Source organism: Centroberyx gerrardi, chromosome 9 (assembly GCF_048128805.1).
Source record: "Centroberyx gerrardi isolate f3 chromosome 9, fCenGer3.hap1.cur.20231027, whole genome shotgun sequence".
Lineage (NCBI taxonomy): Eukaryota > Metazoa > Chordata > Actinopteri > Beryciformes > Berycidae > Centroberyx > Centroberyx gerrardi.
Genome location: NC_136005.1, coordinates 22,080,784 through 22,108,467, shown reverse-complemented (window position 1 = coordinate 22,108,467; position 27,684 = coordinate 22,080,784). Strand labels below are relative to the sequence as shown.

The 27,684-nt window shown below is 43.5% G+C and overlaps 1 protein-coding gene across 2 annotated transcripts; it reads left to right on the top strand.

Annotated features, from left to right (window-relative positions):
- The first annotated feature begins 688 nt into the window (after positions 1-688).
- Positions 689-27,680, top strand: niban1a (niban apoptosis regulator 1a). Of its 2 annotated transcripts, none has more exons than XM_071913457.2 (14): positions 689-862; positions 13,252-13,382; positions 13,625-13,753; positions 13,975-14,092; positions 16,849-17,013; positions 18,380-18,495; positions 19,966-20,070; positions 20,561-20,723; positions 22,753-22,940; positions 23,110-23,256; positions 23,726-23,836; positions 24,214-24,321; positions 24,657-24,759; positions 24,886-27,680. In XM_071913457.2, the coding sequence occupies exons 1-14, from the start codon at positions 808-810 to the stop codon at positions 26,313-26,315; spliced, it is 3,069 nt and encodes a 1,022-aa protein (XP_071769558.2). In that variant the 5' UTR covers positions 689-807; the 3' UTR covers positions 26,316-27,680. The 2 variants fall into 2 exon arrangements, with proteins under 2 accessions (XP_071769558.2, XP_071769557.2); XM_071913456.2 differs by having other exon boundaries at positions 690-862; positions 24,648-24,759.
- Positions 27,681-27,684: the final 4 nt, after the last annotated feature.

Here is a 27,684-nt window from a genome sequence, read left to right as displayed (position 1 = left end):
CTGCATGCAGCCTCTCCTAAGAACCACAAGGACATTGAGCCACAGCTATAATTTATTGCACTATAAAACTTGTAGATTTATGCTCTTGTGTGTGTTATTTCATCCAGGTTGAATTTTTTTTTTTGTCTTCTAAAACTGAATCAAATATCTCTCAAGCTCAATCTCTCAACCATGAACTCCAGTGATTATCATAAGACAACAACCACCGTTCTAAACAAAAATCATGTATATATTCAGAAAAGCATTAGTGTTTTTTGTTTGTTTTTATCCCTGAAAAGATCCTATCTTCACTACTTACATCAGCTCGATTCTACTAAAGATGATGAATACTATAAATGTATCTCGTAAAGATTTAGGTCAGCCTACAAAAAGGTAGGAAAACTCTTCCGCAAATAAAAACGTGGATAAACTGAGATTTATATGGGTTTACCCTCCATTACATCCCCGCTCGCACGCCAAAGAAAACCCTATACTTCATCTGAGGCATTTATCAAGATCAATGGAGCAGCAACTTGTGAGAGAGCAGACCCACTGTAGGTAACGGACTGCACGGGGGAAGAAGGAGCGTAATGAGGGATCAGGCGCCCTGGGGGGAAAAAAGAGCGTGCGTGTCTTCTCTCCACGCCCGTCACTGGATGACAGTCTTGAGAGAGAGAGAGAGAGAGAGAGAGAGAGAGAGGGAGAGAGAGGGAGGGAGAGAGGGAGGGGGGAGGGCGTCTCCTTCCCTCGCTGCTGCTGCCGATCGATGCGACAGTGTTTACCTGAGGAGTGAACCCTACCTGTGGATCCACGGCACCCGGCGGCACCATGGGAATATCCGCGTCCAGCCTGCTGGATGAGACCAAATCCAACTACATCAAAGGTAATGGGACGCGCATTCAGACGCGGCGAGGGCGCACTGACTGCTTTCATTTATAGAGGGAAAGACAGAGAGAGAGAGAGAGAGCGAGAGAGAGAGAGAGAGAGAGAGAGAGAGAGAGAGAGAGACAGAGAGAGAGAGACAGACAGACAGCGATTCACTGTTGATTTACACAGCAAAGTTTCAGTTCCGTGGGTTTGTATTGTTATGGAGGTTAATTTGACTGTTGGCGGAATGGGAAAATAGGTGGAAATAGGTGAACCGATGAAAGTGTCGGCTATACATTATATTTTATACTGTAAACTCATCCCAGAGTCTCTTATGACTCATCGGCATCCGTTTCTCGATCCAGAGCCTAAAGTGCTGTCTCGAGCCGACATGAGTCAAAGGAATCGGGGAAATGACGAATATTATCCAGCCGCAAGTGTATGATGCGCTTAGGAGAAGAGGTGAATTTCTCTGAAGAATTCACCTCAGCATTGCTCTCACAGATCTTAATCGGCTCAGGTTCAGGCTGCACTGAACCTGTCAGGCTTGTTCTGTTGTTTTGTCTCATGGCGTGTACCTTACCTGCCCTAGAAATACCCTATAGGAATAGAAATAGACTTTTCCCTCATGGTGTTTGTACATTCCTCCAGATTTGTCTAAAAGCAAGCAGAGCAGGAGGGACAGGGGGTTTAGTGCTGGATGTGACCCTGCTGTTTGCTGGTTTTAGCGGAACAGCTTGGCTCTATCAGGTCACTCCAGCCATTCCAGCCCTGCAGGGGAAAAGTGAGAGGGAGTCCCAAGTGCCAAGACCTGTTTTACCTTTGTCTCTGCTACAGTAGGTGTGCCCATGGGTGGATACAGACAGAGGACAAACGAGATTTCTCCTGTTTATATTGTGTGTGTGTGTGTGTGTGTGTGTGTGTGTGTGTGTCAGACCTCTCTCCTGGAGGTAGATAGCCTCAGAATGACCATACCATAAAAAAGAATGGTAGTGTAACCTGGAACCAAACTTGTGCAGCGGCAGTTCTGTAATACATCCAATAGTATTTTAGAGTGTGAATGTGAATTTAGTTTGAGTGTGAGTGTGTGTGTGTGTGTGTGTGTGTGTGATTCTGATGCACAGGTGCAAATGCTAATGGACAGGGATGCTGGCCTCTGCCTACATTAATAGACAAAATCACACAGCTGGACTGAAATATTGGACTGAAATATTGTAGCACAATGTTCCTGCCTCTACCGTCCAGATGATCATATTATTTATTTGGTGATACAAGCCCCTAATCTAAATAATAGAATAGTAAGAAGTAAGAATAATAGAATAGTAAGCAGGATGTTACGTGACTGGTAGAGCCCATTAAAACTTGTAATCCAGCAATTGCATATTAACCAAATTTTCTCAGAACTGAACATGTTCTGTTGCTTGTTCACTTAAAACTTTGGTATTGACACTGGAGGCCTCAACCTGGAGGCATCCTACAAAAAGTCTGTTTTCACTTTTCCATGCTGTCACGGTACAGTGTATTTTTCCATTATATCGTCTTCATGGTTCAGTACGATTAGGATACAGAAAAAACGTATTGATGCAGCACCCTTATGTATCTGATACCAGCCTGCTCTCAAAGGCTGCTGGCAGGATTGTCGTCATCACGACAAGTGTCACACAAACAATGCACAGGGTCAACGGTCAGTTACAAGCGCCATTTTTAAATACCCCACTGGTGTCAACAGAGTGAAAGTGGAAAGTCAGAGAAAGAAAAGGACAAAACATAAGCAAACAATGGAAAACAATGACAAAACACGGCAAGAATGGGAAACAAGAGAAATACAAGCACTAATCACATTATGTGCAGATGAGAGAAAGTGCAGAAAAATCTAGTCTCCTCCAGTTGTTACTTATATATTATCTTATGTTCAGGTGTGTTTCAGTGTAATACTATTTCAAAAGAAAGATATAATCCCTGGCAAAAATGCAAAAAAGACTCCGGTGGGTCCTCCATGTCTGTTGTTGATGTTGACACTGGTTGCTATGGTTCTGCTGTTGCTATAGTTACACATGTGCGTTCTGGACAGAGTCCCACATGTTCAAAATTGGAATGGACAGCCAAAGGGTATTGATCCTGTGTCATACTGTGCCAAACCATACCCAGGCCCAGGACTTGTGCAGTGGAAAAAACATATAAATGGTGTCTTTCTTTGTGTATGGTGTTATATACCCAGTGTCACATTTTGTCAAGGAAGCTGGAATCTCTAGCAGGTCCCATGCCCCCTATTCTTCCCACTGGGTCCTGTAAATAAGACTGTGTATTCAAGGTTAGAGGAAATTGGCTCTCAAACTCGCTCTTTAATAGGGTCCTTTGGGTGCTTTTTATCTCCTTAAGTCCATACTCACTACTGTGAGAGTAGCCTATGGCCTCACTCAGCAGGCTTTGGGAGAAATCTGTCCTTTCATGTTTGCCTCTCCCTGCCTCGTCAATTTTTCCTGGCTGCCATTTTCTTGAGGCTAAACTGTTGAACGCAGATTTGGGGCCAAAGCAGTGACACTGCACAACCATTTCTCATCATGAAAACATTCCTTTCTCAGTCTGCAGCAATAAAAATATATGTGTGTTTGTGTGTGTATGTGTGTGTGTGTGTGTGTGGAGGGTGGGGTGTGTGTGGGTGTGTAGGGAGTAATGCAATTATTTTGGGTTGGCTTGGGTGCCGCCCAGTTTTTGTTTTTTTTAACTGGCTGTCTGGTTGGAGTGAGGCTGTTCCAGTATATATATGTGTCATACCCTGAAAGTCCAGTTCTGGTGTCCTGTAAACCAGGACCATTCAAAGACTGGGTGAGGAGCCACTGTGGGCCATGGGAAGGTTAAAATACTGCGGCTTAAGTAGCTTGCCAAAGCTTTCCTAAGTCTTTACCATGTAAGGTAGACAGAAACAAAACACTTACTATGATTTCTGAGACTGTTTCCTTGCCATATTGAATAATTTTGCAGTTTTTGTACCCGATGCATCTGCAGTCCCAGCACCCACTCATATATAAAAGTGGTGATCCGTGATGATCAGAGCTGACACCTAGCTGGCACGTACTGGTGTTCAGATCAATATGACTCGCCTGTGTAGCTGCCTTTGTATTTGCGATTTAGTTGCTTCGAAGTTAAAGTCCTTTCACATGTGTTTTTTTTTCCCGTTTTTGTTACATTTTGTTCAGCTCTGTAGGTCAGCAGGGAAAAGAGAAAGTTGTTGAAAATGTGGGTTGCCAGAAAAAAATTGCAAACCACTGCTACAGAGGTTATTTATGATGAGCACTTCATCACCTCGTATATTGTTTAATATTCTATCAAAAACAAACATAGAGATTAAGAAGCTCAACAGGATGCACCAGCTGGTCTCCTGCCTGCTCTATGGAGCTCTCTTCATTACTCAAGAGCACAGTGTTGTTATCACATAAGTAATGGTGAGTGCGTTCAGTAACTAAGAGATTGAATGGTGTCGTTTAGACTTACATTCTCTCATTTAAATACTCGTCATGACCACTTAATTACTCATATATTCATGTTTTAATAAGAGGGAATCTAGAGACTCTTGAGAGGCTCAGTAGGGCGCAGTGTTTGTTTCCCTGTCTGCAAACGGGACCACAACTAGCCCTAATGGGTTGAGCTCTGTTGTGTGTTTATCAGAGATGTTCAGTCAAATGATAACCAAAAGGCGAGACCACTAAGTTGACCTCTGCTTTGCTTGACGAAGCTTCACACTCTTGTAAAAGTGAATTTTACAGGGCAGACGTGGTTAAATTCCCAGCCAACAAAGTGTATTTTTGCACAGTCTTTACAGAGTGTGGGGAGTTTGCAGGCATTCCCAGTCTTTGTTTTTGATGTCAGTCTGCCATTTTTCATCTTGTGCCGCTCTGCTTCCAGCTGGCATTACACAATCCCTCAGATATTCCAGGACTTGGGATATTGTCGGGCTGTTGCCCTCCGATCTGCACCCTCCACCAGCCTCCACAAAGAAAGGAAGCCGCTTCTCAAACTCTCTGCTTGAAGCCCACCTGTTGTTTGCTCTGGCTTGCTGACTGACTGAGTGCCCGGAGAACACAATACTAATGGAGCAAAATCTGCACCCATTCAAGCAACCACTCACCATACAACCAGTTTTGAATAGCTAAGAGAGTTTGTGGTATGTATGCAGTGAACCTGTCTGAAAAGAGAGGACACCACTTTGAGCCCAGAGCATAAAAATGACTGGGATAAAATGCTAAAATAAGAGGCATAACATATTATATTATGGTGTAGCGATGGTGGCAGAAGTGGGCAGTCAGCTGAGAGGGACATTTCAGGCCACCAGGGGTTAACTGTCCAATTTTAGTCTGGGTGCCACAATTTACTGTTCATCCTCCTGCAGGTTGCATGGGTCTAAACCAAGTGCCCACTTGAAGAGTTTCATTCCAAAACACTATGTATGCATTTTGGAACAATTTTGCTACCTGAAATTCATTGGCCAATATTTAAAAAAAAAAAAAAGATTCCATCCGCAAAAAATGAACTATTTTATAAGCAAACGTCTTAAGCTGACTCCTAACATCAATACTAACCCATAATGTGCTTAACTTTCATGCCAGCAGTCAGTATGGGAGAGTGGGTGTCGTTTATTTTTAAATGGCGGATATCTCATATCTCTTCACTTGATAACTCTAATGACATACCCACTCTCATCCATCCCCCTTTCCTCTAACAGCCAAGCCACTGTTCTACTTATTTGTACTGAATTATACCCAATTCTGTGTATTTGTAAAAACAGCTAACAGACATATGGGATGCTTGGTGTATGGTGTGACGAACGCTCAGGGCCGAGCGACAGGGTGAAGAATGAACTCTCACTCGTATGACATCATGTTAGGAGAATTTTCCACAGGCAAACTGCAAACTGCTAGTTTTTTTGTTCTCTTTGCGTGATAAAAGTGTCACTATGTCCTGCTGATGACATACAAACCTCCCTAATTGTTCACTGCCAGGTTTCTATTATTTTTGGATTTATAGGATTACAGCTACCTTCCAAAGGCCTGATGGCATGCTTAGATATTTCCTATTTGTTTCCTATACACACACACACACACACACACACACACACACACACACACACACACACACATACGTGTTCTTATGCTACGATGTCCTGGTATGATGGTATGCGAGTGCCAAACAGGCTCTGCAGGTCATAAAAGTCACTATCTGTCAGCCAGGTGAGTTTATTATTGATTTAAAAGCTCACAAAGTATGACGCCTACTAGAAGCAATCATTCTGCTTAAATAATTTGTGTATGTGCATGTGTGTGTGTAAGTAAGAGAGAGATAGGGAGAGAGAGAGAGAGAGAGCGAGCAACAATAGGGATTAGCCGGCTTTAGTATTGGAAGTCATTCAAATCTCATCAGTGAAGGAGCGGCAATCAAATGTGTCAAGTCTTTGAGGAATGATCATTGAGGTAACCTTTGCAAGTAAACCATTCCATCATGTTGTCAATTTCCCTCTGGTTTGATTTGTCACTTTGACCAAACGCTTCATTACCCAGAACTCTCAAACACTCTCAGAAATGATTCACAGTGGCATTAAACACAGTTGAACTGATGCTAGATTAAATAAAGAATGCAAACCTTTCCAGGCTCATAAAAACAGGAGCAGGTATAATATACTTTTTTTGTTGTTGTTGCTGGAACAAAAATCCCCCTGCTAAAATAGTTCAAACCCTCTGTGTGATTTCATCTTTTGTAATAAGGAAGGAACCAAAATCACTCCCCACTAGCATCTGCTGATAAACAAACACACACACTCGCACATATTTCTGTCACCTCACACCGGCAGACAACCCCCCCTCTCATTGTCTCTTTGTCCAACATACTATTGCCTTGTAGTGACTTGCGCAACGTCTCAGGCATTTCCTGACTGACACAAAGAAGCTGTATTTCACGGTTTAGTGGAATCCCTGTTCCTTTGGGAGACGCTTCATTCGGCTGTCCATAAATGTACACGGCCGATGTTGCGAAATCACGTGAATCTCAGCAGTGCATGATAATATATGCAGAATCTGTCAGGATGTTATGTGCTTATGCAGATATGAGGGTTTCTGGATTTGTAAGAGTGGCTGCATTGGTTCCATTAGTCCTGTGTGTGTGTGTGTGTGTGTGTGTGTTTGTGCATATGCGTGCTTGCCTGCCTGCATGCGTGTGTATGTGAAAACACAACTGACAGGTGGTGACATGTTAATTTCTCACCTGGACACACACACACACACCCTCAGACCTCAGAGAGACCCCACCATAACAATATGTTAGTGTAACTTGAAACCACAACTAGGGAGTGGCAGGTCTGTAATGCATATCATAGTATTTTAGTTTGTGCATTTAAATTGAGCTTGATTTTGCTTGTGTGAATGGGTTTATGTATGTTCATACCTTTGTGTTTGTGTGCTTGTGCACGTGTGCCATGCGTGCGTTTGTATGTACTAGATGTCCTAGGCAGCGTGTATTTTCTGTGTGTCATGTGCTCTGCTGTGCTCTATGCGACCTTTATGGGTGCAGTATCAATGTTGGGGCAACAAGGTGGAAGAGCAGGTTTCTCCAGTGAAACAGGGCCTTGTAGTCGAGCCGCTGCACCACTCCACAGCACACAATGCTCACTCATACCACAGATACTGATACCAAATGCTCACATACCAAAATACTCAGTTTCAGTGGAGAGATGGCATTAAATCAAGTAGCTCAGAGTAAGAGAAGTGCAGCAGCATCGGTTTATACCTTTTAGATCATGATGAATGTAGTCAGATCTGTGCGCCTACTCTGCAAAGTTTATACGATTGGGCCTCAGGTTACAGAATTAGCAATCATGAGCTATGACTATAACTATAACCCTCGTTGTAATGCCTCTTGCAAGACAGCATTATTACCACATTTTCACCTACCAGCTGATCCATGGTAAACCATCTAAAAACCCTATTATCTCAGACTTAAGAGTGACAATGAACATGAAAATACTGAAGATGTAAGAAAATGTCAGGCTCTAAATATTTATGCGTTTTTGTCACTTCTCATGTGGGTTGAATACATTCTGTTTGTTAACTTCTGTGGCTGCATAGTCTGTGTGTGTCACCCTGGCAATCTGACAGTTTTAACAGAATCAAAGTGTTTTCTTCACATCAGTTGTTCTTTAACTGCTGTCGTGCTAATTTAATAGTTTTTTGTAAACTGTGAGTAACAATGTGCCGAGCTAGTGTTGCTGAGGCTCCCCCACATAGGTAATAACATTTCTTTATATGTTTATATAATTTGTCATTATGGGTCATTTCATCGGTTATTTCTTAACATGTTGGGCAATTTGTTGCTTCTGACCTTCCTTTGACCTCTAGAGAATTGTTTCTAATCAGCCTACAGTCTCTCCTTGAACTTCCTCGCATTGAGGGTGAAAACAACTTACCATACATGCATTATTACATTCTGTACCTTCTTTCTTTTAACCCATTCTTCTTTCTTATCCCAATGTGTCCTTGGCCCATTCTTGTCCCCCAAGTGACCTTACATGACCCACTATCATGCAAAGAGAACATATTCATCACTACTTTTTCTATCCTGTTTTTCCTTACAGTTACATCATGCTTTACAACTGTCCTTCTGTCAGATGTTAATTCAGAAAAAAAAGCCACCATCATTGTAATATTGGGAAAGGGGAAAGCCTTCTTAAATTCCATGATACTTGTCTGATCTAGGTGAAGGTGATCCTTCATGGCCTTGCACCTCCTCCACTAAGGACTTTCATTATACACAAAACCCAAAGTAATAGGTTCACAAGATCCAGCAGAAGAGGCTCCTTTAGCCAGTAAGCCTGTCAGAGCTGGAACAAACATCCATTAGACTTGCAGTACGTCACAGCAGCGCTCACCGTTGCTTTTCACACAGGCTTAAATCCTGGCTCAAAAACAATCAGACTTGTAAACATACCTAGTCTTTTCATGTCTGCCTGCTTGTAATTAACTATTTTTCAATGTTTGTGTATTTTACCTGGCCGTCTATCATTGTCTGCTTTGATATGCATGGCCACTGCAGTATGTTTGCATGAAAGTGTCACCTGAATGTTAATGTCTGCTTTATTGTGCATGTTATCTTTACATGATAGTGGGCATGAGGCAATGATGCAATCTTGCTGCTTTTTATGATACTTTTCACTGTCTCTGTATCATTTTATATTATGTCTTCTCAATCTGTACATTGCTTTGCATGATATTCTGTTTTTATTGTTTTTAATGCCTGTTTAACATGCCCAGGGACAGCAGTCGGAAACTAGGCGGTTGGCTAACCCTGGCACATTTGCAGTAATGCTGATTAATATGCATTGCCCCTGTAAAAAAAAAAAAAAGGAAAAGAGGAGGCCTCAAGTCCAACCAATTCCAGGTCGTCCGACAAGTGTGGCTGAATATTTTGCCTTGTCTTCCACACATCCCCGCTCCTGCCACCTTCCTGTCACACTGTGTTTGCATATCCATTTAACTTTGAAAGGGAAAATGATAAACAAAAACTGGCTGGCAAGCACTTTGCATAAAGAGCGCCCTACAATCAGGGCAAGCTTTTCCCAAAGCAGCATAGCATTCAGATCATCTCAGAGTGCTGTGAACTAACATGAACTCAGAGTTGTAGGCTAATCATTGTAATAGTTCCCCCACCCTGCATCTTTCCTCTGCATTTGTAATGCAGATGCTATGCAGTAGAAGTGAATGGGTGTACTATAACACAAAACTCATGTCTCTCAGACAGCTGGCTGCCAGACCGTGCTTCTGACAGCTTCTAACAGCTGACACTAAAAATTACATTTTCCACAGAAAATCCTCTTGGGGGTGGAGCCACAGCGCAGAAGTAGAAGATAAAAACTTGGACTGTAAGATTAACTCTGTGCTGAGGCTGCTTTCATGATGCTCCAGTCCCCAGAGTGACTCAGAGCTTGCTTTGTTAGAAAAAAGGTTAACCTACACCCTGACTTTCGATGCTGTTGTGTGAAAAGAGGACAACATGAGCAGGCTGCAGAGGTGACATCATTCAGAACCTCATTCATTGGCCGTTACGTAAGGAGAGTCTCCATGCCAGTTTTCTGTTGAAGCATGGGTGTTGCCTTATTGGAAAGGTCTTTGGGGATGTGGAGTGGTTTACATCCAGATGAAGGAATCATTTTAGATATCATTCTTTTGTTTCCCAGTGGATGCGTGCTCACATAGGGAGAGAGAGAGAGAGAGAGAGGGAGAGAGAGAGAGAGAGAGAGAGAGAGAGAGAGAGAGAGAGAGAGAGAGAGAGAGAGAGAGTTAGAGAAAAAACCCCATCTTGAATGAAATGGGATCCCAGTGGAGTGTTACCAGGCAGGAGATGCATATCGCCCACAACAGGATAGGCAGCAGGATATCCACTGTGTTTGTGTGTGTGTGTGTGTGTGTGCGTTTATGAGCTGTATGCATGTGGCTTGTATGCATGGACGTGTCAGCGTGGATGTCGGGTGGAATGCGTCTTGTGCGGCGTGTTTTGATTAGCTGATCAGCAGGGAAATGGCCTTGTTAGGGCCGGCGGGGAGAGGAGACGGAACTGCCCTTTAAACACCGTATTGTTTAGCCGCCCAGGCCTGAGGAAAAAACAAGGAGATCCCCCGGGGGGAAAGAGCCCAACTCGCCTTCCACTGCAGCTGTTGATGAAGAAGCGAACTCCTCTCTCCCTTGTCTGAAAACCACTGACGAATAGACTCTCTCTCTCTCTCCCCTTTTTTCCAGTCTCTCTGCCTTTCTTTCCATCTCTCTGTCAAATTCAAATTCAAATTCAAATCTACTTTATCGACATGACTGTTAGGATACAATGTTGCCAAAGCAGTATGGACTCTATACAGTCACACAGTGTGTCATGTCATACATTAGGCTGCAACAAGGAAGCAAAGAAACAGAGAAAAGGAAACTTACGATGCAGTATTATAGATATATATTATTAACAAAATAGCAAATAACAATAACAAAATGGTAAAAATATAACAAAATAGTAATATATATCATATGTCATTTACAGAGTCATACATATTTACAGTCAATAGCTTAATCACCATGTCTTGAATGATGTAAAGCTGATATATATTTTCAGCAGCTCAACTCCAAAACCGAATGACAAAACCCTATTCATCTACTTTGATTTCTCCACTTTCTCTCTGTGTGAACATAGTGCGTTTCCAACCCAGAAGTCCGAGGCTACTGTGTGATTCAGCTCTGCAGGTAGAGCACAGCAAGGTTTTCGCCCGGCTCGTTTAGCAGTGTTTCCATAGTGATTTGGACCGGGTTGCATGGCCCCATGCCATCCCCGCTATAATGCATGCTGCTATTACCCACTGAGATAATGATAGAGCCGTCACCCCCAGCAATAACACTCATTATATATGCGGATGGGGGGGGGGGGGGGGGGGGGACAATGAACAGCAACCGCACGCTCAGGCATGTTTATCCATTTAGTGTGGATATGTCATTGAGAATTACCTCTGATGGGTTGTGGATATTGAATATTTAAGGCCGGATAAATACTCACTTAAAGGTTTTTTTTGTCTTGTTGTGGTTTGAGTGCAGCCGCGCAGAGAGAGAAGACAGAGAGCACAAGACAAAATGTAATTTCTCCGTATGAGAATCCGGCTGACAGAGCTTCAGTCTCTGTCTGTGCGCTGCCCTCGGGACTGCGTTCGCTTTGTTTTTCCTAAGAAACTGAATCCCCAGCGAAAGGAATCTGGCCTGCTTAAGTAGGAACTGAGTGAAATCGGAGACTGTTTTTCTCCGCATAATCATCCCACTATACTGCCAGCAATCATAGGTTGACAGTCCACAGAGAGGCTGCACTTGAGCTGAGAGGAGAGCACAAGGCAAAGCGGAGCAACAGTGAAAGGGATCTCCTTGATGCTATAGCGGGCGAGTGGCCTTGGAGAGGGAACGCACAGAGAGACACACGGTCTGATGGGGCACTTGTACACAGGCTGGCAATTACTCACGCAAACCAGAAAGACGCTAATGAGCAGTAACAACTGCCTTATGTAGCCTCGGTGACCTGATTACAGTATTATGCCGGGATCACCTTGGGTACAGTGTGATATCATCTGGTGTTTGTTAGCCAGGTTGGAAGACAGGACTTTGGCGTGTCACAGCTCAGCACAGGGAAAGATAATATGGGACCGAGAGGAGATGGAAAATAACTGTAAAGATGAGCTCAGGTTTTGTTTTTAGAAAGCTCTGTTGTTTCACTCAGAGGAATGGCGGGGACGTTTGAGGTCTTTGGCAGAAGTGGCAATGCGTGGACATCCAAAATGTCTTGACCCGTTGTGATACGTTCAATTCCAATTCCTTGCGGTTTGTTTCAACGCAGTGTATCAGCCAAACGTGGTTTTTGTCAGGCAAATGAATGATGAAATGTCACCATAGATACCAAAGCGTGTATTCTGTTTGCAGGTCAAGAGGTAGAGATCCTGCTTTTCTCCTGGCTCCTTTCTCCTCTTTCTGTCTGAACAGCAACTCCTATCACTACAAGCATTATTTGCATTCTCTGCTAGATTGCACTTAAAGGAATAATTCACCCAAAAATGAAAATTCTGTCATCATCTACTCACCCTCATGCCAAATGAAACACAGGTGAAATTTGTCCATATAACACACAGGGAGGTTACCAGCACAACTTCGTAGCAGCCTTCTCCAAAACAACTGAAGTCAATGGGGACCAGTTCAACAGCCAAACAATCACACTGTGAATAGAAAGACCTATACACCATTATTTGTTGCAAATCAATCAGCTGTAGTTAAGATTTGCACTAAATGATGGTGTAAATATAGGTCTTTTTGGGACTCTGAAGAACTGGTCCCCACTGACTTCAGTTGTTTTGGAGAAGGCTGCTATGGAGTTGTGCTGGCAACCTCCCTGTGTGTTATATGGACAAACTTCACCTGTGTTTCAACTGGCATGAGGGTGAGTAGATGATGACAGAATTTTCACTTTTGGGTGAACTATTCCTTTAACCCCTTTCCATTATTAGTTACCCTAAGAACCCAGTCTGACATGTATGCCTTTGCCTGCACCTTCTGCCTTACAAAGTCACTACAGTATCTGTTATATTCTTTGCTGTGTGAATTAAATGCTCTATTATTATGTGCGTGTGTACGCAGGTCAAGAGTTTAATTGAAGAGCTTATAGTACAAATAAAATAGCATTTTCTAGTAGCATAATGGGTGCTTTTGTTAATTTTCTGTTATTCCAGCTTCTCAATACTAAAAGTGATTTTAATATAAATCTAACTCTTCTCTCTCTCCCTCTCTCTCTCTCTCTCTCTCTCTCTCTCTCTCTCTCTCTCTCTCTCTCTCTCTCTCTTTGTGTGTGTGTCTTCTGCAGGCCAAGCTGAGGCTGAGCTGAAGGAGTTTAGTCCATACTACAGAAAACAGTTCTTTGTGGCCCATTTCTCTCAGGTGGAGGATGACCTGGAGCAGCACAAGGAGAAGATCACACAGCTGCTCAAGCAGAGGGTACGTGTGTGTGTGTGTGTGTGTGTGCGTGTGTGTATGAAGGGGTGGATGATACCTGTCTGTATGTGAAGTGTGTCCTTCACTCAATGTTTCAGAGGGATTTTGATGGATTTTATTTTTCCTTTTTCCAAATGTAAATTATTGCATCAGAGAAGGGGAAGGTGACTGAGGAAAGAATTCAATGCACAGAATCAATTTGTCTGTTCATTGCGTGTGTGTGTGTGTGTGTGTGTGTGCACCAGGAGGCTCCCGAGGAGGGGGAGGTGCTGTATGAGGAGGGCGTGCTCTACTTCGATGACACCAGGAAGTGGAGAGAGAGGTACGTGGTGGTGAGAGCCAACTACTGCCTGGAGTGTCACGACAGCTTGGAGGTGAGCCTGACAACAAAACCGCCATGAACAGTCAGAAAGCATGAAACTGCGACATAGGCGTGATGTCGAGACGCTAACCAGGCAAAACGCTTATGTATCCACTACTCTTTTAGACAGAAAACATTGTATGAATCTCCAGATAACATGAATTCCCATATAAAAGGACAATAAATGACCTCAACTACTTTCTTCTTCTCTGCCTTTGTCTTCTCTCTGTTTAGACGTTTGTTAAGGGGGTTCCTGCACACCACAAGCTGCTGCCTACAGGAGGAACTGCTCTGACCACAGAAGAGAAGTACATGGCGATGGTAGACAAGTGCTTCCCTGATGACACCAACAGTGAGTGTGTATAGGACTTAAGGTATACTGTAAGCTTATGTCTCCCACAGCTTATGTTGCAGTATTGGCAGGTTGGAGCAGGCATGAGCTGTGAAAAACAATGTGCACATGCAACAAAAGACGCTCTGTTAATGCAGTGTGTTGCTGTCTGTATCAGTGTGGTGTGTTTGTTTGTGGCGGGCCATCGCAAATCTGTGAATGGGAAATACTTTGAGCCGATGTTATGGCATTAAATCTTACTGGGTTAACCACAGATTTGCAGCCAAGGTAAACCGTACGCACACACACAGGCACGCAGACACACACACATGCACACTCAAAAGACTGAAGTAATTTTCTTTAGCAGTATCATAGGCTTCTTTTTGTTGTTTCTTGTCTTAAAATCAGCTGGATAATGTGATTTTAAGTTGACTCAGTAAATAGTTTTTATGATGTTTTCCCCATTCACACACATGTACCTGTTTTTTTGGGGAGTGTAAGATGAAACGCCACACCCACAAGTGAATCAAGCAGCCAGTGTTGTATACTCTGTTTTGCTCACACTCACGGTCACGCACAAATGCACACACACACGTCACAGACATAGTTTGATCTCAGGTCTATGACGGTTGCTCAAAAAGTGACTCGATAGTTGTGTGAGTGCCTGTAAGTCGAGCTAACACTTGGTCACCATTAATTTTAAATGAAGCATCAGTACAATGCAAGTGCAATTAGCCCCTCTATTAGCCTTCAATAATGCATAGGAAAACACATCACACTGTAGGCTAGTAACTGTAGGCAGGAAATGGAATTAATGCACTTGTAAAATGCCTTCCTCACTGGGACACTGAGGAAGGCAGAAATAAATTTGCAGATTTCAGTGCGTCATAATAAATATCATTTTTCCTCAAAGCGCCAGTGGCTGTGGGCCCGTGTGTAACAAGAAAGGAACGGATGAATGACTTTTGAGCTTTTGTATCTAGTGTTAGGCTGTAACTTTTTTGGGTCTGTTTAAATTTTGACACTGCTGAGCCAGATGGGACTTTTTGCGCTGCTGGACCAGATGCAACTTCGACCTCCTTCCATTTGAACAAAAGGCCCTGAGGTCAAGTGGCAGCCAGTGAGAGCGTGAGCCTATGAAATAACACAAATCTGCTGAGCGTCCTTACAACCAAGCGGGGTGCACCACTCTCTCTCTCTCTCATGTACTCTCTCTCTCTCTCTCTCTCTCTCTCATGTACTCACACTGACCAGCCTAATCTTTCCCTGTCATGGAGTGATTCACTTGGTTGCTTTTTGTGGGAAATCCCACTGCAGATACCATAGAAACAGAGTCTGCTCCAGCACCTGTTCAAACTTGCCCGCAGGTACAAAGCCAGAAGAAACAATTGTAAAGCTGGACAGATAATACTATGTTAGGCATTGTCAAACCTACAATGTGTGTGTGTGTGTGTGTGTGTGTGTGTGTGTGTCTGCAGGAGAGTTAGAGACTTGGCTCCCTCGTTCCACCATTGTGAACACCACTCTTACCAAATTTCTCAAATTCTCCATGTTCCCCAAACTCCCACCTAAGCTGCTTTTAGCTTTGTAAAGGACCCATGAGTGGGAGTCTGGTGTTCAGATCCCCACACTGGGAAAAGCTCTAACTCCCTCTTCTCTTAGATTAAGATATCAGGCTCAAACACACATGAAGGCAGTTTGTTGCAGCTCATCTGAGATCAAATCTTTAGAGAGATGAGACTGAGCCCCAGCTTGAAATAGACAGTTTTTGTTGTTGTTTTTTTTTTAACATCAGATGCCCAGGACAAAAGCTTGGGGGTGTGTTCCTTCTCTCTCTGTGTATGTGCACTGTGCGCTCTGTGTACTGTGTGTACAATGCTCTGTGTACACAGGGTTAGGGAATAACACAGTACATGTGTAACAGGGTCACAGCAATCTGATTACATAAATTAGCTTTGAAAAAAGTGATTACCTGTTGGATAATACAAAAAGTATATTTGAAGGGAAAGAGGCATTTAGATTGAGAGATCATAGATAATACATTTAACACTTACTGAAATAATGATTGATACTGCTTGTAGATGGTGATAATTAGGATATTCAGTTTAAAGCCTGTAAATTGGAATGAATTATTTCTGTGGAATAAATCCCTTTTTTACAATTCTAACTGCATATTTTAAGGATTTTGGAAGCAGAAGAATTGAAAGTAAACAGATTACATTTCTGAGAGTGATGATAGACAAATTGGTTATTGACAAAAATGTTACAATATTTTTTTCAATAACCATATCTCTATGTAATACTCCGATATAGCAAAGTGTGTATCATCTACAGTCTAGTCAATAAAAATATTGTCGCAGTCAGGTGAACACGTCATATCTCCAAAATGTCAATTTTCTCAACCCATAGAACATGTAATCCTTAAATTTATGTTAAGAGGTTTTCACACAAGAACAGGGATATGCTTGTAATTGAATTACACCTGCATCTAATAAATGTTTGTGGTGGCGTTAATGTAGCTGTGTATGTTAAAAACATTTAAAAACAAGATTGATGTACTAATTATAGGCACATAAGCATTTTGCATGTATAAAATATGGGAGAAACTGGGGCTCAGACTTTTTGTGCTCAAATGCATTCAGCCAAGGTGCCACTGCATGACAGCCAGGATACCAGCCTGCAGTATGCAGCACTGTAGCGTACGGACTCTTGCACAGGCACAGACAGTTTGGAGACTAAGCTAGTACTATAACAGTATATTGTGTTTTGTGTTGCAGATGTGAAGGAGGAGTTTGTCCCTCCTCTGTCCGGTATGCCAGGTCAGTTCCCGGTCTACCTGCGCCTGCCGTACCGCAGGGACTCCTACTTCTGCTTCCGCCAGGAGGCCAAGCAGGCCGGCTTCCTCTCCATCCTGTCAGACTGCATACGGCACCAGAACCAAGGTACCACTTCTGTACAAGTACATACTAATCTGGCTTCACCATCCTACAGCATCATACATAACCAGAACCAAGGGAGGTCTGATACTTCTGAATGACAGATACTTCTTAGTAAGAAAAATATAGCCATGGCCATCTTCTTGTTTTTGGTCTGAGACTTCTGTCAAAAACAGTCTAATAAAAAAACAAAACAAAACAGGATGGTAGCTGCTGTAAATATCCTCAGTGACAATGAATTATAAGGTTCCATCTAACATATTGGTTAAAAATGACCAATAATTGATTCATATAATGTAGCTTTATAAACAGTGGCTAAAGCTATATTTTTGAATATGTATAAGTGGATAAAAAAAAGCAAATTAATGAAGTATTTCGCTGTTTGTTTTTCTATATGGGATGTGAAAACCTGAACATTCAAATATTTCAAAACAACTGTGAATGCAAAGGGAGCTATCGTTATAATTTCTGACAAAGGAATTATGAACCAAGAACTAGAACCAAGGCAGCCGGCTTGAGATCAACCATCAGTTTAACAACCATCAATTATCAGTCCCAACACAGAGACAAAAACAGCAGGCAGGAGACATTGGTTCACTCTCAAATTCATATTGGTCAATGAAGACTCTTAATCAAGTGAAGAGTGACTTTTTCAAGTGTCATTTTCAAGTGTCATAGTCATTTTCTCCAATGCACCTGTCACCAAAGATATTAGGTGTGCAAAGCCATACTATTTAAAATTCATGGACAGAGACGAGATTAACAGTGCACTATGTGACAATAAAACATGAGCTTCAAATTCACTGTCACATAATCTGTAAAGGTTTTCCTTTTCTTTACATTTGTATTTTATGCAAACACTGGGGTAAAATGCAGTCTGAATTTTATTTAATTTATTTCCGACCATGCATCTTGCTCTCCAAGAATCTACTACCCAACATAGACTCATAATTCTGAGGCTCACGAAAATGGGGCTTTTACCGCTCGCAGCTGTTACCACGGCAACAGACCCACCACACCAGCTCCTAGGAATACAGATGGGCCTTTAATCACGTTGATGCGCCGGGTTATTTGAGAGAGTCCCGCCGCACGCGTCGTTGACGGAGCTTCGAAATAAATTCACCAGATCGATGTCACTTGTCACAGTCGGCGCTAAATCAAAGTGAAAGCAAGTGTGGAGAGACGTCTGCCCTTTACTTTAATTGAACACAGAGACACCCATTCATTTAGGCCTAACATTTACCTCTTAATTGACCAGATTTCATTTCTTTAACTTCTGCTGTTATCGTTTGTCTCAGCATGTCAGTATGTCCCTCTATTTGACTTCTTCTTCTTCTGTTTTAATATCTCTTCCTCCCTCCCTCCCTGTTAGACTTTCTGAAGAAGAAGACGTGTGAAGTGCAGGCTTTCCTCAAAGCCATCCAGCTCTACAGGCAGGAGAAGGGCAAATACGAGGCCTGGGACATGCTGATAGGCAGCGATGTCAGGGTATGTCGCCATTCCCCCTCTCTGTTGTTTTTGTTTCTGCAGTTCGTCTCAGGTTCTATTTCCAGCTCTGTCTCTGCGTCTTCGCCTGCCCTCCGCTGCTTTGGTCTCGTTTTACCAGGTCATGTGCTGTGTCTGGGAAACAGATAAAGCCTGATTGTGGAGACAGCTAAAAATCATGAAGCAGATGTTCAGCTGTCAGGCCAAAAACATGTCATCCAATTGGAGAGTGGAGCCAAGAGGAGTCTGTTGAGTTAGTGCTATTTAGGCTTGTATGTGTTGCCTAGTCTAGTCTAGTTTATTTATATAGGCCTTTATCACAGTCAAGTCTCAAAGGGCTTTACATGCCATCAAATACATGTCATATACCATACTACATCATACATATACATACTACATACAGTATATATACACATCATATACATCCTATACTAGGCCATATACATTGTTTAATTTGCATGATTGTGTGAAGGATGTATAGACATCAAAGACCTGCTCATTTATTCCCTTTCACATTGTATGTTACATAATCTCTGCCAGAGCAGAGGTAGAGAAGACATGGGAGGAGAGGAGGATGAGTCTCTCTCTCTCTCTCTCTCTCTCTCCCTCTTTCTCTTCCTCTCTGATCTGTCATTGTGCTTATTGCCTGCCCGCCCCCTTTTTCTCTCCATTCCCTTTAAATGACAGTGTGAATGGTCTATTGTGTTGCTGTGTGATCACACGGTTTGTTCTGAATGGTCGGGGGTGAAGGGAAGTTCGCTACAGGAAGCCACTACTGATTCTGACAGGAGGCTGCCATTGTCACTCCTACATCTACACACCTCTTCACTCACACACACACACACACACACACACACACACACACACACACACTTACGACTCAAGTCATTTTGTTTCAGCAATTACATATAGACATAAACCCTTCACACTCTGTCTTACCTAAAATCGTCCGGATAATGTGATTTTAAGTTGACTGATTTCACCTTTTTTTGCGACATCTACCAGTCACATTCACACATGTACAGTGTACGTTCAGTACATATATATACAGTTTATATACTGTATGTATATAGCTAAGGATATATAAAAAAGTGCACATGCTTACACACACACACACACACACACACATGCACAGAGATTTTCTCTGTGCATGTGTGCTCTGTGCTTTTTATGCGTATACATGGCACACATCTGACACACACCCACACGTGTCATCGCTAAAAACTGAATGGAATGAATGTAATGTTGGCAGTAGAAACAAAGCGGACAGGAGTTTCACTGTGTTTTATAACCACAGTTGCAATATCACAAACCAGTCGAAAAACATATCTGAGGCTACTGCTTTACTTCCTTAAACTTTTCTAAAATTTACTCAAATACAATGTCATTGGTGTGTGTTTGTGTATGCGTGTGTGTCTGTATGTCCTTGTGTGTATATTGTGTATGTACGTGTGTGTGTGTGTGTGTGTTTAGGTGATGGCCAACCTAGTGATGGAGCAGCTGCTGCCGTCTCTAGAGAAGGACATGCTGCCTCGCCTAAAGGCCAAGAAGACAGAGAAGAAGAGAGTGTGGTTCGCTGTGAGTCAAACTGTTGCTTTCCCACAGCTTAACTGCTGTCAGACAGACATTATAATGGAACACCCATCCAAAACTCAGGCTTCACTACTGACCTAATAGTCAGCGGTGATGGACATGATGCATACTTGTTGGAATTTCCCTATTGATGCGTGGAACAAATTTGCATTTCATTTGCAAATTAGCATACAGAGAGCATTTCAAATTGCTTGTGCGTCATCTGTGTGTCACGGTCAGTTTGGAATTTTGTGTTTATGCCAGTGTTCAGATTATTGTTTTCCCAGTCGACCATTTCTGAGGGGTTTGGCCCGATTAAATCTAAAATCCCAGATTACGCATCCACAATGTAGACTTATCGCTTCAAAATACAACGGCTCTAGAGCTTAATGGAGGTATCAACCTGGGAGTCTTCACTGAATTTTAGGCTTTTGAGTTGATTCTGTATTGTTTTTTATAATGTTAACCCCATTCTCAATCGATTCAATTCCATCAGACGGTGGAGGCGGCCTACATCCTGGTCCAGGAGCATCTGTTGGACGGGCTTTCGGCCATGAAGGAGGAGTGTCGCACCTCGTCCCGCCAACAGGAAGTACTGATCCACTCCGACATGGACCAGATCGTCAGCGCTAGAGGCTCGCTGGAGGACAAGCTCCGAGGTAACACGCTGCCGGAAGGACTGGACCAACATCCAGCAAGACCAAACCCAAACACCATGATGCATGAGCAATATTTGGAGTCAGTGTTGTGGCAGAGGATATTTTTTTATGATAGTTTGGAAAATGTCCCCTTTGCCATCGGGAGGGGGCCAGCTCAGTCTCACTACTGTCAGACACAGGATGGGCTACATTCCACTGTGATAAATGTGAATGAAACTGCCTTTAGGTTGTTGGTGCTGCACAGTCGCTGAGGGGGAGCAGAGGGCTTTCAAATAGAACGATTCAAGGTGATACAAACAATCCATCACTGTACATTTGTCAGAGTGTTAAATGTCTCATACAGTGTGTGTGTGTGTGTGTGTGTGTGTGTGTGTGTGTGTGTGTGGCAGAACAAAGGAATTCCAAGACTTATTAAAAGAGACCAGGTGCAGATTTGTAGATATTCTAAGGAACAAAAGGAATGTCCACACAGAAATAAGCTTCGGTAATTGCAAAGGAAGAGAACACAGATAACCATAACTAATCCACTATCAAATATATGAGATGTATGCTGATTTTATGGACGCTTTGAATGTTTGTTAGGGTTTTCACACCCAAATGAGTTTTGTTTCATTGTGCGTTAAAGGTTTGTCTCCTATTGATGCTCAGTGCAGCAGCTGCACAAAGTGTCGCTTGATAACATCAGAAATTGGAGTCTTGTTTCCTGTTTCCACACAACAGCAGTCATCAGTCAGAGAAAGAGAGATTTCAGCAGTTGGCTTTTCCAGAGAACTAGGTGTGTGTGTGTGTGTGTGTGTGTGTGTGTTTGTGTCCGAGAAGCCCGGAGCAGATTCAGGGTGTGGCTGGTAGGGTGTGCAGCTTTGTATTGTGATTGACAGCTCCCTCAAGTAGACCTTTTGTGTTGTTCATTAGTGTTGACACTGACACCTGGCTCACAATGACAAGAATTATCTGAGGAAGAGACTTTCAGCTTGCACTCCCTTTATATCATATTGATCCACACAGGCCCGGCTTCATGAGGGGACATGCCAAGGTTCTGCACTAGTGCAACGCAACATTTTCCCATGACATTACAGCCAAGTTGGCCGAACTACGGCTAACACATTTGTATAGAGAGCATTGTTAGTGTGAGAAAAACACTTCAGCTGCATATCAGCCACTTAACTGCCTTTAAAAGCATTTGGTATCATTTATTATATTTAGCATTGTTTTGGCCCAGAATTTCAGCGTCTCTCACATAAAGTTTTACACATAACAGCATGTTTTATAAATCAGACGCATTGAAGCTGTCTTCAATTTAAGCAAATCACAGTGACCAGCGTGTCTTGAGACCATTTCATTGGTAACGCTCAACTTTTCTCGCTTTATTGTTAACAGGCAGAGTTTTACTCAGCCGCTCAGTGCATTATTTTCAGATGACTGGTTTTTCCACCAGCGTCCTGCTTAAATCAGATTTTCCCTTCCTGCACAGATCTTTCCTTCATTATATAAACATGAAAAACTTGATTTACCCTGTTTAGGCAACAAAAGAAATAACTGGAAGTCTATGTCAGATGGGGAAATTCCTTCCAACTTGACTCAGCCAAGTCAGAACTGAGGACTAAAACCATCCATTTTCCACTAAATCCATTTTCTGAATGTATTTTTATAACTTTGGTCTATGAAATTGTAGAACTCTTTCTTTTTCATAGCGAATATGTCGCAACTAACAGAGGGGTTTTGCCACTGTAATCCTATTGCATCTCATTGTACATGTCTAAGTCTAGAATAATTGCAAGCATTCTAAATGTAATTAAAATTGTAAATGTATCTACTGGAAATCCCTCATCACCACAGCTCCTGTAGCAAGTGTGTCAGAGTGAGCAGAAAGGTAATTTAAAGGGAATGTATCCTAATTACCTAACTGCATGTAAATCTATCCTAAACCTCTGGGCAGGTTACCCACTACTTCTGGCAGTGCGTCCAGCTTCACAGTGGTGAGTGTAGGTTCTCTGTCTCTAACAGAAACCTCTTGTGCTCCCTCCTGCAGCCAGTGTCTCAGAGCCGGCGGAGAAGTTGTGCTGTGAGAGTGTCCAGCCGTACCTCGCCTCTGTCCTGGAGGAGCTGATGGAGCCAATCAGCTCTGGCTTCCAGGAGGGACGGCAGCTGAGTGACGGCATGATGGACCAACTGTGTCAGGACTTCCAGGGGGGCCGGGTCAACGAGGATCTGAAAAAGGTATGTTGATGTATTTTTTTTTTATCCCCTTTTGGCTTCCTCAGACTCACCTGTTTCTCTCCTTTTACTCTCCTTCCATTCTACTGTCAACAGTTTTTCAGTGGTCATCCTCTCTTAACTTATAGTAACCCCCATCTCTCTCTCGCTCTCTCTCTCCCTCCCTCTGCAGGCCTTGGCCAACATGGCAAAGCCCAACCTGTTGAGCTGCTACCAGAAGATCGGTTCCCTGCAGGAGAAGCTGCATCACCTGCAAGAGCGATTTGGCTTCTCTAACATCACTAGTCTGATTCACAGTGCCCAGATAGACCTGCAGCAGGTACATCTACTCTCTCTCTATCCGTCTCTCTCCTTCACACACACACACACACACACACACACACACACACACACACACACACACACAGCACTCAGGTCTAATTTATTCCATTCACTTCCTCTGTCAACCCTTGGCCGACGGCTGAGCCCTTGTGTCTCTGTTGATCGCAGCCACAGACTGTGTGGGCTGTGGAAGTGTCTGACTCAATCATTTTATTAGCCAGTATTTACGATACACTTGTGATTGTGCTGTATTTTCCATCATTTTATAGTCAGCATTTTGGTGTTGCAACAATAAATAACTCGCAGGTAAGTGCAGTGGTGTGAATACATGATGAATCAGAGGTGGGCTGTTAATGATGTTATTTCATTGATGGATTTTGCAGCTGTTTTTTCTTTTCTTTCTTTTTTTGTGGGGAAATTGGGCATTCAACTGCTGTCTGATCGCATCTTCTCTCTGTTTGGTCCAGCTGATGGAGAACGCAGCTTATACGTTTGAGCAACTGCTGCACAAGGCGATCCAGGACAACCCGGACAACGCAGGCTCTGCCATAGAGAAGGCCAAACACAGGGTGCTCAAGGTCAGACCAGCGTTAATAACACAAGAAGATATGCAGATACTGAAGAGTATGGAGAGAATAAAAAGCTTAGTGAAAGGTCACAAAAATGAAGTGCTTTGATAGAAGAGATCATTCTGGCATCCTCCTGTTTTTGAATGATTGTGTGCATACTGTGTTGCCTGGTTTTCATTCTGCATTTTTATATTTGCTTCTGTTCAGACAGCTGTATCCGGGCAAGATAGATAAATTGCACCGTTAAAATACAATAACAATATACCATGATGCTCTACAGATGCTGTAATGCCATAATACACGATATATTAAAAAAGAACTCCAGAGGGATTGATCATAAACATACAGACATGTGATTGCTCCTCTCTCCTCTGGGTTTCCCACAGCAATATGATTACGACAGCAGCACAGTGAGGAAGAGGATCTTCCAGGAGGCTCTAGTGGCGATCACTCTGCCTCACATCAAGAAGAACCTGGCCCCCACCTGCAAACCTGTGAGTCAGAACACACACACACACACACACACACACACACACACACACGCACACACACAGACACACACACATTTATACACACATATACAGACTGTGCACCAACACTCGCATGTCTGCACACATGCATGCACACGCTTCTACATATGCATTTATGCACGCACAGATGGTTGCATGCACTCTCTCTCTCTCTCTTTCACTCTCTCTCTCTCTCTCTCTCTCTCTCTCTCACACACACACACACACACACACACACAAACACACACACACACACACACACACCAGAGCTTAAGCTGTATGTCTAACTCTATCTGTGTCTCTCTGGACAGGAGCTCCAGGGTCTTGAGCAGTTGATCTATGCTGACCACTCCAACTTTGTCCACGTTGAGAACGTTTACGAGGACATTCTCCTGCAGACGCTTGACAAGGAGATCACCAAAGGTACAATAATGCTAATAATAACACTAACAACGACAAATTGGTGACACGCCCATTCTCATTTACAAGCCTGAAAGAGTAGTTTCAAGGGGAGGGACTAACTACTTCTCCTTTCTCCCTGTGCTGCAGTGGTGAAGGAGGCGGCCAGCCTGAAGAAGCACAACCTGTTCACGGACAGCAGAGACCTCCTGAGCCAGTCCAGCCGCTCCAGCCTCTCCTCCCCCCCGGTGTCCACCCCCGGCAGCCCGGCCAGGGTGCTGGCTTCCCCCACGCAGCTCTCTCCGGAGCCCCACCCCCCCTCTCCTCTCGCGGTTAACGGTCTGGCCCCGGTCCCGCGGGAGATACCCAGCACCATGGCGGAAGAGCAGCAGGAGAAAGAGGAGGCTGTGCTGCCGGGCGAAGCCGAGACAGAGGCGACAGCCACTGCGACACCTGTGGAGAAGGTTGAAGTATTGGAGACGACTCCTAGTGTCGCTGTCACGCAGCAGGCAGAGGCGCCAGCACCCGCAGCAGAAGCAGAAGCCAATGTCTCCCACACTGTAGTGGCTGAAGAAGACAGCTCTGCCGCACTTGAGACAGCAGCTGTAGCAGACGTAACCACCCCAACTGAGGCAGAGAAAGTTGAAATAGCAGCGGCCCCAGAGACTGTAAACGAAGAGGAAGCGCTTGCGGTTGAAACAGAGAAAGTCGAGACAGCTGCTGAGGCTGAGACACAGAGCACAGACACCCCACACCCAGTAGAAATAGCTTTGTCAGAAACTCCCGCCGCTGTAGAAAGCGTGGAGGTAAAGACAGACGCACAAGAAGAAGCAGCAGCAGCACAGAGTGAAGCGCCCGTCCCAAGCCCTGATCCCACCCCATCACCTGCCCCGGAGCCTGCAACTGAACAAACCCCAGTAAATACATTAGAAGAAGGCATTGCTTCCCTAACAGTAGCCACCACTGAAGACGCTGAGGATGTGACAGTGTGCGAGAGCTCTGAAATCAAGTTAGAGGCCCCCTCTAGTGGCGGGGAACCTGTAGTTGCACCCACAGACGGCAGCCTAGACCTACCGGGAGAAGATGAAGAACAAGTTTCAGGACCCTCTTCTCTACATGTGTCGGCGGGAAGCGAGTCGCCCCCCTCAGAATTGGAATCCATGGAGGAGGGCAAGGTGTTGCAGAGCAGTGAAGATGAAGTCTCGACGACCTCTGACCTTGCGGAGGGGGACGTTAACCTCAGCGAGTCGCCCGTGAGCTCAGACGATCCCCCAGATGAAGCGTCGGACAAAACCCCTGGTGGTGACCCTTCACCTCAAGCGCAGACGGGAGCTGTCGGTAGTGACGTCAGCGTTAGCGGGGACACGGAGGCAGGTGCTAGTGTGAGCGTGGAGCCTTCAGAGGAGAGGTCAGACGCCCCGACCTCGGCGTCCGCTGAGCCTGCTGAAGAGGCTTCTCCCTCCAGCCCCGAAGCCCAGGCCCTGGACTCCATCAGGGAGATCCGCGACCTGGTGGTGGAAGTGATTGAGGTGGAGGAGCTGGTGCAGCGTTACCCAAGCGGACTTCCAGTGGACGAATGAAGCATCATGGCGCCGTCACCCTGCAAATAACAGCGGCTTCAGACAGTGACACATGGGCAACCTTGTGAGGCAATGGAGATGAATAATATTCCATTCAGCAGGGCTGGGGATTAGTAACTGGGACAAAACAACTAAATGTTATAGTTGGTGGTTGGTAAAAGGTGGTAATTTCTGACAAAATTGCTGATCTGCGTTGCCTCAAAATGTTGCCCGTGTATCATGACCATGAGAAAAGCTAAAGCAAGGATGCCTTTCTCAGCAGAAACTGAACAGCAAAGACAAATCAGGAAAGAATTCTGGCTCCTGAGAAATATTGAACTGTTACAAAAGCTTCCATGAACTCAAATACATATAGTATGCATGAAATTAAGGTAAATAATTTATACAAATCATTTATACAAATCAGTATACAGGGACTGTAACTTGGGCATAAAAAGTTGGGTTCCGCTAAGCAAGATAATCTAAGATCTCTGTTTCATTCGCTGACTTTGAATTGTCCTAACACTAAAATAATCGTAGCAACTGCAATTCTATTACACAATAGTGAATTTTCTGGATTGAAATTTCATTATAGCACTCCGCAGTCTCTACCAAGAAAACAAATTATGATAAATCTATTTTAAATGATGACTAGTGGGAACACATCCTCACTTGTGTCAAATATTCTAACATTTGTAATTACCTTTGTCATGCATATGCATTTTAGATTGTTTTGAAATCACGATACCAGATATATTAATATATTAAACCATGTGAGTTGTTATACTGGATCAATACCACTGCCAAATACATAAACTATAGGTTTAGTTTCGCCAGATGATAGCTTCCTCCTTGATGTGTTTTTTGACTCACTGAAAAGTTATTTTTTTTAAACTAATTCTCACAGGAAACCCAACAAGTAGCACATCAAGTGCCTTTACAGTACCTCCATCTACTCATGTTTCATGTTGCTTCCAAGTGCCTTAAATCTCAGTTCCACGATGAAGGAAGGCAACCTTTTTTAATGCGGATGTGGTTGCCATAGAGACTGGCACAAGGTCTGTGAATACCTGTGCTGGAACATCACCACCACCAAGTGCCTGTTATCTGTATAGTACATCGTGTACTGACATGGTTAGAAGACCGCTATGCTGATGTATATGATGTATAGGGAAGAAAACTGAGTTTTCCTCACTAGCCAGAAGGCGAATGTTGGTTAATGGAAATGTTGTGGAAATATGAATTAAACAGAGTCTATAAACAAAAATGCCCTCAAACTATTGCTGTGCGAAGTCTATAAGCCAGCCGTCCACTGGGTGTGTGAGTGTTGGGAAAACAACATAAATAATAAATGCTTTTATTTGACAATAAAATAAATACAGCATGCTGC

What these genes read in the sequence shown, in the direction of transcription:
- niban1a (XM_071913456.2), top strand. Translation starts at nt 808, where the DNA reads ATGGGAATATCCGCGTCCAGCCTGCTGGATGAGACCAAATCCAACTAC. An exon ending in AGTGTCACGACAGCTTGGAG is followed by an intron (nt 13,754 to 13,974) that starts GTGAGCCTGACA and finishes CTCTCTGTTTAG; the next exon opens with ACGTTTGTTAAGGGGGTTCC. An exon ending in CATACGGCACCAGAACCAAG is followed by an intron (nt 17,014 to 18,379) that starts GTACCACTTCTG and finishes CCTCCCTGTTAG; the next exon opens with ACTTTCTGAAGAAGAAGACG.